The following is a 16,438-nucleotide window of genomic DNA, read 5'->3' as shown; positions in this document are numbered from 1 at the left end:
ACTGAAACCATCAGAAACAGTCCAACGATGAGAATTCAATAACTGTGACTGTCAGCCAGTGTGTGTTTGTGTTTGCAGCTCACAGCAGCCGGAGAGAGCGCAGGCCGGCCAGTGCCAGAGGAGGGATACAGTGAAGAGAGTTGTAACTGAGGATCCTGTACAGGGACAAAGGTGTCAAAGATGAGTCACGCCCACTCCTGACATGTCACCTACAAATCACACACCCACTCCTGACATGTCACCTACGAATCACGCCCACTCCTGACATGTCACCTACAAATCACACACCCACTCCTGACATGTCACCTACGAATCACGCCCACTCCTGACATGTCACCTACGAATCATGCCCACTCCTGACATGTCACAGATGAATCACGCCCACTCCTGACATGTCACAGATGAATCACGCCCACTCCTGACATGTCACCTACGAATCATGGCCACTCCTGACATGTCACAGATGAATCACGCCCACTCCTGACATGTCACAGATGAATCACGCCCACTCCTGACATGTCACAAATGAATCACGCCCACTCCTGACATGTCACCTACGAATCACGCTCACTCCTGACATGTCACCTACGAATCACGCCCACTCCTGACAGGTGACCTACGAATCACGCCCACTCCTGACATGTCACCTACGAATCACACCCACTCCTGACATGTCAAAGATGAATCACGCCCACTACTGACATGTCACCTACGACTCACGCCCACTCCTGACATGTCACCTACAAATCACGCCCACTCCTGACATGTCACCTACGAATCACGCCCACTCCTGACATGTCACCTACGAATCATGCCCACTCCTGACATGTCACCTACGAATCACGCCCACTCCTGACATGTCACCTACGAATCACGCCCACTCCTGACATGTCACCTACGAATCACGCCCACTCCTGACATGTCACCTACGAATCACGCCCACTCCTGACATGTCACCTACGAATCACGCCCACTCCTGACATGTCACCTACAAATCACGCCCACTCCTGACATGTCACCTACGAATCACGCCCACTCCTGACATGTCACCTACGAATCACGCCCACTCCTGACATGTCACCTACAAATCATGCCCACTCCTGACATGTCACCTACGAATCATGCCCACTCCTGACATGTCACCTACAAATCACGCCCACTCCTGACATGTCACCTACGAATCACGCTCACTCCTGACATGTCACAGATGAATCACGCCCACTCCTGACATGTCACAGATGAATCACGCCCACTCCTGACATGTCACCTACAAATCACGCCCACTCCTGACAGGTGACCTACGAATCACGCTCACTCCTGACATGTCACCTACGAATCACGCCCACTCCTGACAGGTGACCTACGAATCACGCCCACTCCTGACATGTCACCTATGAATCACGCCCACTCCTGACATGTCACCTACAAATCATGCCCACTCCTGACATGTCACCTACGAATCATGCCCACTCCTGACATGTCACCTACTAATCACGCCCACTCCTGACATGTCACCTACGAATCACGCTCACTCCTGACAGGTGACCTACGAATCACGCCCACTCCTGACATGTCACAGATGAATCACGCTCACTCCTGACATGTCACCTACGAATCACGCCCACTCCTGACAGGTGACCTACGAATCACGCCCACTCCTGACATGTCACCTATGAATCACGCCCACTCCTGACATGTCACCTACGAATCACGCCCACTCCTGACATGTCACCTACGAATCACGCCCACTCCTGACATGTCACCTACGAATCACGCCCACTCCTGACATGTCACCTACAAATCACGCCCACTCCTACATGTCACCTACGAATCACGCCCACTCCTGACATGTCACCTATGAATCACGCCCACTCCTGACATGTCACCTACAAATCATGCCCACTCCTGACATGTCACCTACAAATCACGCCCACTCCTGACATGTCACCTACGAATCACGCTCACTCCTGACAGGTGACCTACGAATCACGCCCACTCCTGACATGTCACAGATGAATCACGCCCACTCCTGACATGTCACAGATGAATCACGCCCACTCCTGACATGTCACCTACAAATCACGCCCACTCCTGACAGGTGACCTACGAATCACGCTCACTCCTGACATGTCACCTACGAATCACGCCCACTCCTGACAGGTGACCTACGAATCACGCCCACTCCTGACATGTCACCTATGAATCACGCCCACTCCTGACATGTCACCTACAAATCATGCCCACTCCTGACATGTCACCTACGAATCATGCCCACTCCTGACATGTCACCTACTAATCACGCCCACTCCTGACATGTCACCTACGAATCACGCTCACTCCTGACAGGTGACCTACGAATCACGCCCACTCCTGACATGTCACAGATGAATCACGCTCACTCCTGACATGTCACCTACGAATCACGCCCACTCCTGACAGGTGACCTACGAATCACGCCCACTCCTGACATGTCACCTACGAATCACACCCACTCCTGACATGTCAAAGATGAATCACGCCCACTCCTGACATGTCACCTACGAATCACGCCCACTCCTGACATGTCACCTACAAATCACGCCCACTCCTGACATGTCACCTACGAATCACGCCCACTCCTGACATGTCACCTACGAATCACGCCCACTCCTGACATGTCACCTACGAATCACGCCCACTCCTGACATGTCACCTACGAATCACGCCCACTCCTGACATGTCACCTACGAATCACGCCCACTCCTGACATGTCACCTACAAATCACGCCCACTCCTACATGTCACCTACGAATCACGCCCACTCCTGACATGTCACCTATGAATCACGCCCACTCCTGACATGTCACCTACAAATCATGCCCACTCCTGACATGTCACCTACAAATCACGCCCACTCCTGACATGTCACCTACGAATCACGCTCACTCCTGACAGGTGACCTACGAATCACGCCCACTCCTGACATGTCACAGATGAATCACGCCCACTCCTGACATGTCACAGATGAATCACGCCCACTCCTGACATGTCACCTACAAATCTAGCCCACTCCTGACAGGTGACCTACGAATCACGCTCACTCCTGACATGTCACCTACGAATCACGCCCACTCCTGACAGGTGACCTACGAATCACGCCCACTCCTGATATGTGACCTATGAATCACGCCCACTCCTGACATGTCAAAGATGAATCACGCCCACTCCTGACATGTCACCTACGAATCACGCCCACTCCTGACATGTCACCTACAAATCACGCCCACTCCTGACATGTCACAGATGAATCACGCCCACTCCTGACATGTCACCTACGAATCACGCCCACTCCTGACATGTCACCTACGAATCACGCCCACTCCTGACATGTCACCTACAAATCACGCCCACTCTTGACATGTCACCTACAAATCATGCCCACTCCTGACATGTCACCTACGAATCATGCCCACTCCTGACATGTCACCTACGAATCACGCCCACTCCTGACAGGTGACCTACGAATCACGCTCACTCCTGACATGTCACCTACGAATCACGCCCACTCCTGACAGGTGACCTACGAATCACGCCCACTCCTGATATGTCACCTACGAATCACGCCCACTCCTGACATGTCAAAGATGAATCACGCCCACTCCTGACATGTCACCTACGAATCACGCCCACTCCTGACATGTCACCTACAAATCACGCCCACGCCTGACATGTCACAGACGAATCACGCCCACTCCTGACATGTCACAGACGAATCACGCCCACTCCTGACATGTCACAGATGAATCACGCCCACTCCTGACAGGTCACCTACAAATCACGCCCACTCCTGACATGTCACAGATGAATCACGCCCACTCCTGACATGTCACCTACGAATCACGCCCACTCCTGACATGTCACCTACGAATCACGCCCACTCCTGACATGTCACCTACGAATCACGCCCACTCCTGACATGTCACCTACGAATCACGCCCACTCCTGACATGTCACCTACGAATCATGCCCACTCCTGACATGTCACCTACAAATCATGCCCACTCCTGACATGTCACCTATGAATCACGCCCAATCCTGACATGTCACCTACGAATCATGCCCACTCCTGACATGTCACCTACGAATCACGCCCACTCCTGACATGTCACCTACAAATCACGCCCACTCCTGACATGTCACCTACGAATCTCGCCCACTCCTGACATGTCACAGATGAATCACGCCCACTCCTGACATGTCACCTACGAATCACGCCCACTCCTGACATGTCACCTACAAATCATGCCCACTCCTGACATGTCACCTACGAATCACGCCCACTCCTGACATGTCACCTAAAAATCATGCCCACTCCTGACATGTCACCTACAAATCATGCCCACTCCTGACATGTCACCTACGAATCACGCCCACTCCTGACATGTCACCTACGAATCACGCCCACTCCTGACAGGTGACCTACGAATCACGCCCACTCCTGACATGTCACCTACTAATCACGCCCACTCCTGACATGTCACCTACGAATCACCCCCACTCCTGACATGTCACCTACGAATCACGCCCACTCCTGACATGTCACCTACGAATCATGCCCACTCCTGACATGTCACAGACGAATCACGCCCACTCCTGACATGTCACAGATGAATCACGCCCACTCCTGACATGTCACCTACAAATCACGCCCACTCCTGACATGTCACAGATGAATCACGCCCACTCCTGACATGTCACCTACGAATCACGCCCACTCCTGACATGTCACCTACAAATCACGCCCAATCCTGACATGTCACCTACGAATCATGCCCACTCCTGACATGTCACCTACAAATCATGCCCACTCCTGACATGTCAACTACAAATCACGCCCACTCCTGAAATGTCACCTACGAATCACGCCCACTCCTGACATGTCACCTACGAATCATGCCCACTCCTGACATGTCACCTACAAATCATGCCCACTCCTGACATGTCACCTACAAATCATGCCCACTCCTGACATGTCACCTACGAATCACGCCCACTCCTGACATGTCACCTACAAATCACGCCCACTCCTACATGTCACCTACGAATCACGCCCACTCCTGACATGTCACCTATGAATCACGCCCACTCCTGACATGTCACCTACAAATCATGCCCACTCCTGACATGTCACCTACAAATCACGCCCACTCCTGACATGTCACCTACGAATCACGCTCACTCCTGACAGGTGACCTACGAATCACGCCCACTCCTGACATGTCACAGATGAATCACGCCCACTCCTGACATGTCACAGATGAATCACGCCCACTCCTGACATGTCAGCTACAAATCACGCCCACTCCTGACAGGTGACCTACGAATCACGCTCACTCCTGACATGTCACCTACGAATCATGCCCACTCCTGACAGGTGACCTACGAATCACGCCCACTCCTGATATGTCACCTACGAATCACGCCCACTCCTGACATGTCAAAGATGAATCACGCCCACTCCTGACATGTCACCTACGAATCACGCCCACTCCTGACATGTCACCTACAAATCACGCCCACTCCTGACATGTCACAGACGAATCACGCCCACTCCTGACATGTCACAGACGAATCATGCCCACTCCTGACATGTCACCTACAAATCACGCCCACTCCTGACATGTCACAGATGAATCACGCCCACTCCTGACATGTCACCTACGAATCACGCCCACTCCTGACATGTCACCTACGAATCACGCCCACTCCTGACATGTCACCTACAAATCACGCCCACTCCTGACATGTCACCTACGAATCACGCCCACTCCTGACATGTCACCTATGAATCACGCCCACTCCTGACATGTCACCTACAAATCATGCCCACTCCTGACATGTCAGCTACAAATCACGCCCACTCCTGACAGGTGACCTACGAATCACGCTCACTCCTGACATGTCACCTACGAATCATGCCCACTCCTGACAGGTGACCTACGAATCACGCCCACTCCTGATATGTCACCTACGAATCACGCCCACTCCTGACATGTCAAAGATGAATCACGCCCACTCCTGACATGTCACCTACGAATCACGCCCACTCCTGACATGTCACCTACAAATCACGCCCACTCCTGACATGTCACAGACGAATCACGCCCACTCCTGACATGTCACAGACGAATCATGCCCACTCCTGACATGTCACCTACAAATCACGCCCACTCCTGACATGTCACAGATGAATCACGCCCACTCCTGACATGTCACCTACGAATCACGCCCACTCCTGACATGTCACCTACGAATCACGCCCACTCCTGACATGTCACCTACAAATCACGCCCACTCCTGACATGTCACCTACGAATCACGCCCACTCCTGACATGTCACCTATGAATCACGCCCACTCCTGACATGTCACCTACAAATCATGCCCACTCCTGACATGTCACCTACGAATCATGCCCACTCCTGACATGTCACCTACAAATCACGCCCACTCCTGACAGGTGACCTACGAATCACGCTCACTCCTGACATGTCACCTACGAATCACGCCCACTCCTGACAGGTGACCTACGAATCACGCCCACTCCTGATATGTCACCTACGAATCACGCCCACTCCTGACATGTCAAAGATGAATCACGCCCACTCCTGACATGTCACCTACGAATCACGCCCACTCCTGACATGTCACCTACAAATCACGCCCACGCCTGACATGTCACAGACGAATCACGCCCACTCCTGACATGTCACAGACGAATCACGCCCACTCCTGACATGTCACAGATGAATCACGCCCACTCCTGACAGGTCACCTACAAATCACGCCCACTCCTGACATGTCACAGATGAATCACGCCCACTCCTGACATGTCACCTACGAATCACGCCCACTCCTGACATGTCACCTACGAATCACGCCCACTCCTGACATGTCACCTACGAATCACGCCCACTCCTGACATGTCACCTACGAATCATGCCCACTCCTGACATGTCACCTACAAATCATGCCCACTCCTGACATGTCACCTACAAATCACGCCCACTCCTGACATGTCACCTACGAATCACGCTCACTCCTGACAGGTGACCTACGAATCACGCCCACTCCTGACATGTCACAGATGAATCACGCCCACTCCTGACATGTCACAGATGAATCACGCCCACTCCTGACATGTCAGCTACAAATCACGCCCACTCCTGACAGGTGACCTACGAATCACGCTCACTCCTGACATGTCACCTACGAATCACGCCCACTCCTGACAGGTGACCTACGAATCACGCCCACTCCTGATATGTCACCTACGAATCACGCCCACTCCTGACATGTCAAAGATGAATCACGCCCACTCCTGACATGTCACCTACGAATCACGCCCACTCCTGACATGTCACCTACAAATCACGCCCACTCCTGACATGTCACAGACGAATCACGCCCACTCCTGACATGTCACAGACGAATCATGCCCACTCCTGACATGTCACCTACAAATCACGCCCACTCCTGACATGTCACAGATGAATCACGCCCACTCCTGACATGTCACCTACGAATCACGCCCACTCCTGACATGTCACCTACGAATCACGCCCACTCCTGACATGTCACCTACAAATCACGCCCACTCCTGACATGTCACCTACGAATCACGCCCACTCCTGACATGTCACCTATGAATCACGCCCACTCCTGACATGTCACCTACAAATCATGCCCACTCCTGACATGTCACCTACGAATCATGCCCACTCCTGACATGTCACCTACAAATCACGCCCACTCCTGACAGGTGACCTACGAATCACGCTCACTCCTGACAGGTCACCTACGAATCACGCCCACTCCTGACAGGTGACCTACGAATCACGCCCACTCCTGATATGTCACCTACGAATCACGCCCACTCCTGACATGTCAAAGATGAATCACGCCCACTCCTGACATGTCACCTACGAATCACGCCCACTCCTGACATGTCACCTACAAATCACGCCCACGCCTGACATGTCACAGACGAATCACGCCCACTCCTGACATGTCACAGACGAATCACGCCCACTCCTGACATGTCACAGATGAATCACGCCCACTCCTGACAGGTCACCTACAAATCACGCCCACTCCTGACATGTCACAGATGAATCACGCCCACTCCTGACATGTCACCTACAAATCACGCCCACTCCTGACATGTCACCTACGAATCACGCCCACTCCTGACATGTCACCTACGAATCACGCCCACTCCTGACATGTCACCTACGAATCATGCCCACTCCTGACATGTCACCTACGAATCACGCCCACTCCTGACATGTCACCTACAAATCATGCCCACTCCTGACATGTCACCTACGAATCTCGCCCACTCCTGACATGTCACAGATGAATCACGCCCACTCCTGACATGTCACCTACGAATCACGCCCACTCCTGACATGTCACCTACAAATCATGCCCACTCCTGACATGTCACCTACGAATCACGCCCACTCCTGACATGTCACCTACGAATCATGCCCACTCCTGACATGTCACCTACAAATCATGCCCACTCCTGACATGTCACCTACGAATCACGCCCACTCCTGACATGTCACCTACGAATCACGCCCATTCCTGACAGGTGACCTACGAATCATGCCCACTCCTGACATGTCACCTACGAATCACGCCCACTCCTGACATGTCACCTACGAATCACGCCCATTCCTGACAGGTGACCTACGAATCATGCCCACTCCTGACATGTCACAGATGAATCACGCCCACTCCTGACATGTCACCTACGAATCACCCCCACTCCTGACATGTCACCTACGAATCACGCCCACTCCTGACATGTCACCTACGAATCATGCCCACTCCTGACATGTCACAGACGAATCACGCCCACTCCTGACATGTCACAGATGAATCATGCCCACTCCTGACATGTCACCTACGAATCACGCCCACTCCTGACATGTCACCTACGAATCATGCCCACTCCTGACATGTCACAGACGAATCACGCCCACTCCTGACATGTCACAGATGAATCACGCCCACTCCTGACATGTCACAGATGAATCACGCCCACTCCTGATATGTCACCTACAAATCACGCCCACTCCTGACATGTCACAGATGAATCACGCCCACTCCTGACATGTCACCTACAAATCATGCCCACTCCTGACATGTCACCTACGAATCACGCCCACTCCTGACATGTCACCTACGAATCACGCCCATTCCTGACAGGTGACCTACGAATCATGCCCACTCCTGACATGTCACCTACGAATCACGCCCACTCCTGACATGTCACCTACGAATCACCCCCACTCCTGACATGTCACCTACGAATCACGCCCACTCCTGACATGTCACCTACGAATCATGCCCACTCCTGACATGTCACAGACGAATCACGCCCACTCCTGACATGTCACAGATGAATCATGCCCACTCCTGACATGTCACCTACGAATCACGCCCACTCCTGACATGTCACCTACGAATCATGCCCACTCCTGACATGTCACAGACGAATCACGCCCACTCCTGACATGTCACAGATGAATCACGCCCACTCCTGACATGTCACAGATGAATCACGCCCACTCCTGATATGTCACCTACAAATCACGCCCACTCCTGACATGTCACAGATGAATCACGCCCACTCCTGACATGTCACCTACGAATCACGCCCACTCCTGACATGTCACCTACAAATCACGCCCACTCCTGACATGTCACCTACGAATCATGCCCACTCCTGACATGTCACCTACAAATCATGCCCACTCCTGACATGTCACCTACAAATCACGCCCACTCCTGACATGTCACCTACGAATCACGCCCACTCCTGACATGTCACCTACGAATCACGCCCACTCCTGACATGTCACCTACGAATCACGCCCACTCCTGACATGTCACCTACAAATCACGCCCACTCCTGACATGTCACCTACAAATCATGCCCACTCCTGACATGTCACCTACAAATCATGCCCACTCCTGACATGTCACCTATGAATCATGCCCACTCCTGACATGTCACCTACGAATCACGCCCACTACTGACATTTCACCTACGAATCACGCCCCCTCCTGACATGTCACCTACGAATCACGCCCACTCCTGACAGGTGACCTACGAATCACACCTACTCCTGACAGGTGACCTATGAGCACTCTTAGACATATTTTCACATGTGTCTCATATACTGGTAATTTATTTAGCTTTTCAAAATCCTTAGTATTTACATGTAGAGTACTTATACATACTTCATAGCATATATACTTCCTATCATACTTGCTTTTTACTTCATCTCTATTTGGCCAAATGTGTGTTTTTGTGTGTGTGTGAGTACTCACAGGGTAGTGAGCTGGCTCATGTTGGAGAACGAGTCATCGAAAAGGGCGTTGATTTTATTGTTGCTCAGATCTCTGCAGAGTCAAAAGCCAAAACACATTTACAACATACAACAGGAGCCGCATTAGATTCCCTACACACTCACACATACTGCGTGTTTTATTTATGCAAACACAGGATTTCTACTGGCAATAGTTTTCACATGAGAGCTCACAGCTCCCCCTGCTGGATCAATTGAGAACCACAGGGAATATTCAACAACTAACATTCACATGAATCAACTCGCAAAGTTTGGTATGACTACACACACACACACTCACTCACTCACACACACACTGACACACACATGCAAACACAAACACACTCACACTCACACACACACTGACACACACATGCAAACACAAACACAAACACACTCACACTCACACAGTGATATCAATATGCACCATTAACAAACTGCATTGGCCGCCCAGGCGAACAGACAGTTTCTGTCTCCGTTGTCTCAGACGAGCTGTCTCATGGAGAATTGCGGGGTCTGTTTGAACTTTACTCATCGCAACGTCTGCTTCTGAAGCTGGTCTACTTGTGAATTGTGTTTACATAACTTCAGTGCTACATCAGTAACTCTAAAATAAATTAATATCACTTTTTTATTTAGGTTTACAGAGATTAATGAGAACTTTCTTCATTTTCAAACTAATATCACTATTTTTACTGGAACTCCTTCTCACCTTTGACTTTACAATGTTGTCTCATATGTTCTTATACATGTAACATCCTGATTATTTTATATGTTGCCTGTACGATTAAGGTAATGTTTTTGGCATGTTTGTTCTATAATTTGCTTCTGTTTTTGGCACATCAATTACAAACTATGGAATGTAATCCTGAGTGGATTCTTACAAGCAGGAAGCAAAGAAACCTTATGGTTACCAGTAACTCCTCCCCTGATAATCAAGCTGTCAATCACCCAAACTTGTTTGACTTTGATGTGAGACGAGGAACAAAACAGACATGACGAGGAAGAAGGTTAAAAAAAATGCTACTTCTCCTACGGTGCCTGAAGACACGTGTGCATACAAATGTGTAAAATAACATTTAATGAATGAGACCCAGTTAACTGAATCAGTTTGCACCTATCATATGAAATGTGCTTATGGACGTGTAGATGTAGACGTGTAGATGTAGACGTGTACATAACTATACAAGAACTAACTGTGAGAAGTGTGTGTGCCTTACACAAGCTGCAGGTACTTGAAGGTGGCCAATTCCTGAGGAACACTGGTGAACTGGTTTCCATCCAGATACCTAGCAGGTAAACCAATGCATACATTGTTTGGGTAGTGATAAATGCCATCATAGGGAAGAAATTCTGAATAATGCATCACAAATAATTATGTGACAACAAAGTGGAGATATTCCTGACCTTCTTCCTATTTGAGCTGTCATTATTATTTCAGAGGATTAAAAGTTAAATCCAAGTAACAGTACCGTCAACAGCCCTGACCATTCATTGTGCTAAGCTAACTAACATGCATCTTAGCTCCCTGATGCAACACAAAATTTACAAAACACCTTGATCTTTGACCTTTCCACTGGATAGCCAAGCTCCTTCAGACTCACAGTTCGGTGACATTGCGGGGAAGTCCTCGGGGTAGAGCCTGCAGGTGTTTGTTGCTGCAACGCACCACCGTGTCCATGCAAGTGCACTGGCTGGGACACTGAGGACCCAGAGCACAGCTGCTGTCCTCCAGAACAGAACCTGCACACACACACACACACACACATTATACAAATACATGCAGTCAAGCCCGAAATTAACCATACCCCTGGCAAATTTAGACTTAAAGCTACTTTTATTAAACCAGCAAGATTTTTCTTGATTGGAAATGACACAGGCATCTTCAAGGGGATAATAAGAGGTACGAGAGGCATCATTGTGGAAAACAATATTTGTCAGCTTTTATTTACTTTTGAACAGGAAGTGGCACGTCCAGAATTATTCACACCCTTCTCAATTATCAATAGAAAAACCTTGATTGGCTACTACAGCAATCACCAGCATATTTGCCTGTTCATCTTTAGCGATGATTTCATGTTGGAGGGCTGCTTGCCATCACTGACAAGTCAAACTAACTAAAAGAACTCAACAGTTATTAAAAGATATGCAAAGATGTGGAATCCACTTCCACATTAATGGGATGGAGGAACCCTTCGCACAATCGCCCAGGTACTGCCCAGACTGAAAAAGGTCACGCACATCATCACAGGTGGGGAACAGACAAGGGTGCGCAAATCTGTTCCCCCAGCCTTTGCATCCTGCGGTGAGCCCATGCAGAGCTCAGAGCATCAAAACACCAGAGAGGCAGCCGGGTTTTCACCTGCACGTGGCCAAAATGACATAAATTGCTTACACCTGAAAAATAAAAGTGGCCTGGTTATTTGAGAGGGATCCAGTTCAGACCTCTGGTAGATGCTTCCCTCCCTTCCAAGAGGGGATGTTGCATGGAAACATTTGAGAACCTGATCTTCAGCCCCTCCAAAGATTCTCAACTGGATTCAAGTCAGGACTGGTCTGGCCACTGCAAAATGGTCATGTTTTCGTCCACTGACCATTTTGTCACCTCTGTTGCTGTGCGTTTTGGGTCGTTGTGGCGCTGACATGTCCACTGGTGCCCAAGGCCAAGTTTCTCTTCAGACTGCTGGATGTTGAGCATCTTGATGTGTGGCTCTTTTTTCATGGTGCCGTTGACTGTGATTAGGTTCCTGGTCCATTGGCTGAAGAACACCCCAAAGCATTAGGTTCCCACCCCCATTTGTGACAGTGGGGATGGTGCTCGAAGGGGTGACGGCTTCTCCTTTTATACGCCAAATGAAGGATACATCATTGTGGCCAAACAATTCCCTTTTGTTTCATCGGACCATAAAACAGAAGGTCAGAAGTCTTCTTCCTTGTACAGGTGAGCTTTGGTGTACCTGACCAGGAGAAGAGGTGTCCTCTTTGGTCTGCCTCTGTGGAACTCAGCAGTGTGCAGTGTTTGTTGGACTGTCCACTTGAGACGTTGCCACCAGCAGAGCCCACATTCACCAGGGTGGCCTTGGTGGTGATCCTTGGATTATCTTTCACCTCTTACTATCCCCCTGGCCAGCACAGGTGTAACTTTTTGGAACATCTTGTATTTTTTAATAAAACTTGGCACAGTAGCCACTGGAACTTGAAAACATTCAGATTGGCCTCACAGCCCTTTCCTGACTTGTGAGCAGCCACAACACACAGCTGCAGGTCCTGGGTGAGCCCCTCTGTCTCAGCCATGAGTGTCCTCAAACCAGCTGCTGCTGTACACCTGCTGCTCCCAACTGATCAGGATAAAGAGGACGCTTTAGAACAGCTTGGACTATTTGGAATGGTATAGAACTTTGGATGTTCCAATAGACTGTGGCAGTTTGCAAAAGGAATGTCAAATCCTGGACATGCTACTTTTTGTTCAAATGTAAATAAAAGAGGAAGCCTGGTGGAGCAGTGGTCCTCACGATGGCCCCCAGCAAGAAGGTTGTGGGTGGAGCAGTGGTCCTCCCTGTGGCCCCCAGCAAGAAGGTTGTGGGTGGAGCAGTGGTCCTCCCTGTGGCCCCCAGCAAGAAGGTTGTGGGTGGAGCAGTGGTCCTCCCTGTGGCCCCCAGCAAGAAGGTTGTGGGTGGAGCAGTGGTCCTCCCTGTGGCCCCCAGCAAGAAGGTTGTGGGTGGAGCAGTGGTCCTCTCTGTGGCCCCCAGCAAGAAGGTTGTGGGTGGAGCCCTGGCTGCAGCACGGGGTCTTTCTGGGTGAGTCTCCATGTTCTCCCTGTTCCTGCTGGGTTCTCTCTGGTACTCCAGCTTCCTCCACAGTCCAAAGACATCAAGAGGGACCAGGTTAATCCAGACTCTAAATTGACCGTAGGCGTGGCTGGGAGAGCCAATGGTTGTCTGTCTCTATGTGTTGGCCCTGACATGGACTGGTGACCTGTCCAGGGGGAAGGCTGCTGGGATAGGCTCCACCCCCACCACCCTCAACAGGAGAAGAGGGAGAACATGGAGGGATGGAGGGAAATAAAACCTGACAAATAATTTTTTTCATCTTATTATCTTCTGAGAGACAGAGCATCATTTCCTATCAGGAAAAAACTTGCTGGTTGAATAATTTTGCCAGGGATCTCCATCTATCTATCTATGTGTGTGTGTGTGTGTGTGTGTGTGTGTGTGTGTGTGTGTGTGTGTGTGTGTGTGTGGACAGATAGACAGAGACATTGCTCTGCCGAGGTTCCTCTGTTCTGTTGACTCATTGATCACGCACTGTCCTCGCAGCGGAAGTCAGGTGCTGCTACATCCTGCAGTGGAATCTCCCGAAGGAAGGCGGGGCCCTGGCAGCGAGGATTCCCTGTGACGATCCGCCGGCTCCGCAGCCAAGCACCAAACCAGGAGAGGCGACAGTCACAGTTAAAAGGATTGGCCAGCAAGTTCCTGATGGTCCCAAAGAAGGAGATTAGTGCATGTGTGTGTGCATGTGCACGTGTGTGCATGTGCTTGTGCGAATCACTAACAATGTGGACAGGTTGGGGAGAACGTCAAAGGCTCCAGGCAGGATGGAGCTCAGCTGGTTGTCGTAGAGTGACAGCAGCCGGACGTTGGTCAGACTTGTGAAGCTGCTGTTATGAATGCAGCTGATCTTGTTGTTCCTCAGCATCCTTGAAAACACACACACACACAGAAACTATTTCTTATACTTAAACACCTCTCATCCCATCTCTGTCTTTCTATTCTGCATCAAAGTTGTTGGGTTCACAACTCAGTACATAGTTGACGGATATCTGACATGTCTTGGTGAAGACAGGAGGACGAGGTGAACCTACAGCATGCGCAGTCCCTCCATGCCTCTGAACATGCTTCCTCGGACTGCCTCCAGATGATTGGCTGTCAGGTGAAGCTCCGCCACAGAGGAAGCACCTTCAAAAGCCCCATCTTCAATCTCAGAGATCTTGTTGTTGCTTAGATTACTGACAGGAAAGAAGTCAACATCCAAAAGTAAGAAATGTTCCCTCTGTTTGGTTTTCTTGTGTTTCCTCAGCAGAGGGATACTGGTAACCCTTTGTTCTCCAACATGTATTTTTCCAAATAAAACAGCATTTTGGACATTTGAGTAAAAAGAGCAGTTTGTGTTAAACCTCTATGCTTACAAAGTAGAGCTGGGTGTGTGTGTTGATGATGTGATGGATAAAAGTAACCTACATCTTTTTTAGCTGTGTGAGGCCTTTAAAGGCTCCGGTGGCCTCCAGCACCGAGAGGTCGTTGTTGTTGAGACGCCTGGGACAGACAGAAGACATGATGAGGGACAGATTTCTTTAATGTGTGTGTGTGTGTGTGTGTGTGTGTGTGCGCGCGCGCGTGTGCGTATCTGTCATAGGTGCATCCATGCTGGATGGGTCCATAAACACACGTCAACACGGATATCCATAAGTGCCTGAACGCACCATGTGTGTAGAAGGTTTGTGCATCTTTAAGAGACCCTATGTCCCCTGCAGGGACGGCGGATGTTGAAATAAATGCACTTTGAATAAAAGCCTCCTCCACATACAGTACAACCGTTGTACTTAAGTTAGATCCTACTGTTCAGGCCAGACCAAAGACTGAGGCTATTAGTACTCAGTAGGTTTATGTTCCCTGGGCCTTAAAGGTGCAGGAGACAGGAATTGTCCGAATACAACGAATTTTTTAAAATCCTCTGACCTTTAGAAAAGATGCATAATGAAAGTCTAAATTTACCTGAAAAAAACAATAAGATGAAATAATAATAATATTAATTATAATATAATAATTTTATCGGGTCAAAAATCTTGATAATATCGATATAATTAAATAATATAAAAATATCAACATCCCAAGTGGGTGGTGGTCTCTGAGTCAGGAGCATGAAAAGACTGGTATCAGGTGTACCAGGTGTATCAAGGGTACCAGTTGTACCAGGGTTACCAGGTGTATCTATGTGTCAACAACCAGGAGCTCACAAGCTGCAGGTGGGCAGGTGCTG

At 49.8% G+C, this 16,438-nt stretch overlaps 1 protein-coding gene across 1 annotated transcript in view; it reads right to left on the bottom strand.

Annotated features, from left to right (window-relative positions):
- Positions 1-16,438, bottom strand: part of LOC147258095 (slit homolog 1 protein-like) — a 65,230-nt gene that overhangs the window by 12,101 nt on the left and 36,691 nt on the right. The window contains exons 17-24 of the mRNA XM_086212474.1: positions 15,640-15,714; positions 15,264-15,407; positions 14,955-15,098; positions 14,708-14,874; positions 12,007-12,145; positions 11,623-11,691; positions 10,386-10,457; positions 84-155 (exon numbers count right to left, since the gene is read on the bottom strand). Of these exons, the coding sequence (XP_086068600.1) occupies positions 84-155; positions 10,386-10,457; positions 11,623-11,691; positions 12,007-12,145; positions 14,708-14,874; positions 14,955-15,098; positions 15,264-15,407; positions 15,640-15,714 (882 nt within the window). The remainder of the gene's footprint in view (positions 1-83; positions 156-10,385; positions 10,458-11,622; positions 11,692-12,006; positions 12,146-14,707; positions 14,875-14,954; positions 15,099-15,263; positions 15,408-15,639; positions 15,715-16,438) is intronic.

This window comes from Aulostomus chinensis, chromosome 8 (genome assembly GCF_037954235.1).
Source record: "Aulostomus chinensis isolate RoL2024-O1b breed Wild chromosome 8, RoL_Achi_v1.0, whole genome shotgun sequence".
NCBI lineage: Eukaryota > Metazoa > Chordata > Actinopteri > Syngnathiformes > Aulostomidae > Aulostomus > Aulostomus chinensis.
The sequence above is the reverse complement of the archived record's forward strand: the minus strand, read 5'-3'. Positions and strand labels throughout refer to the sequence as shown.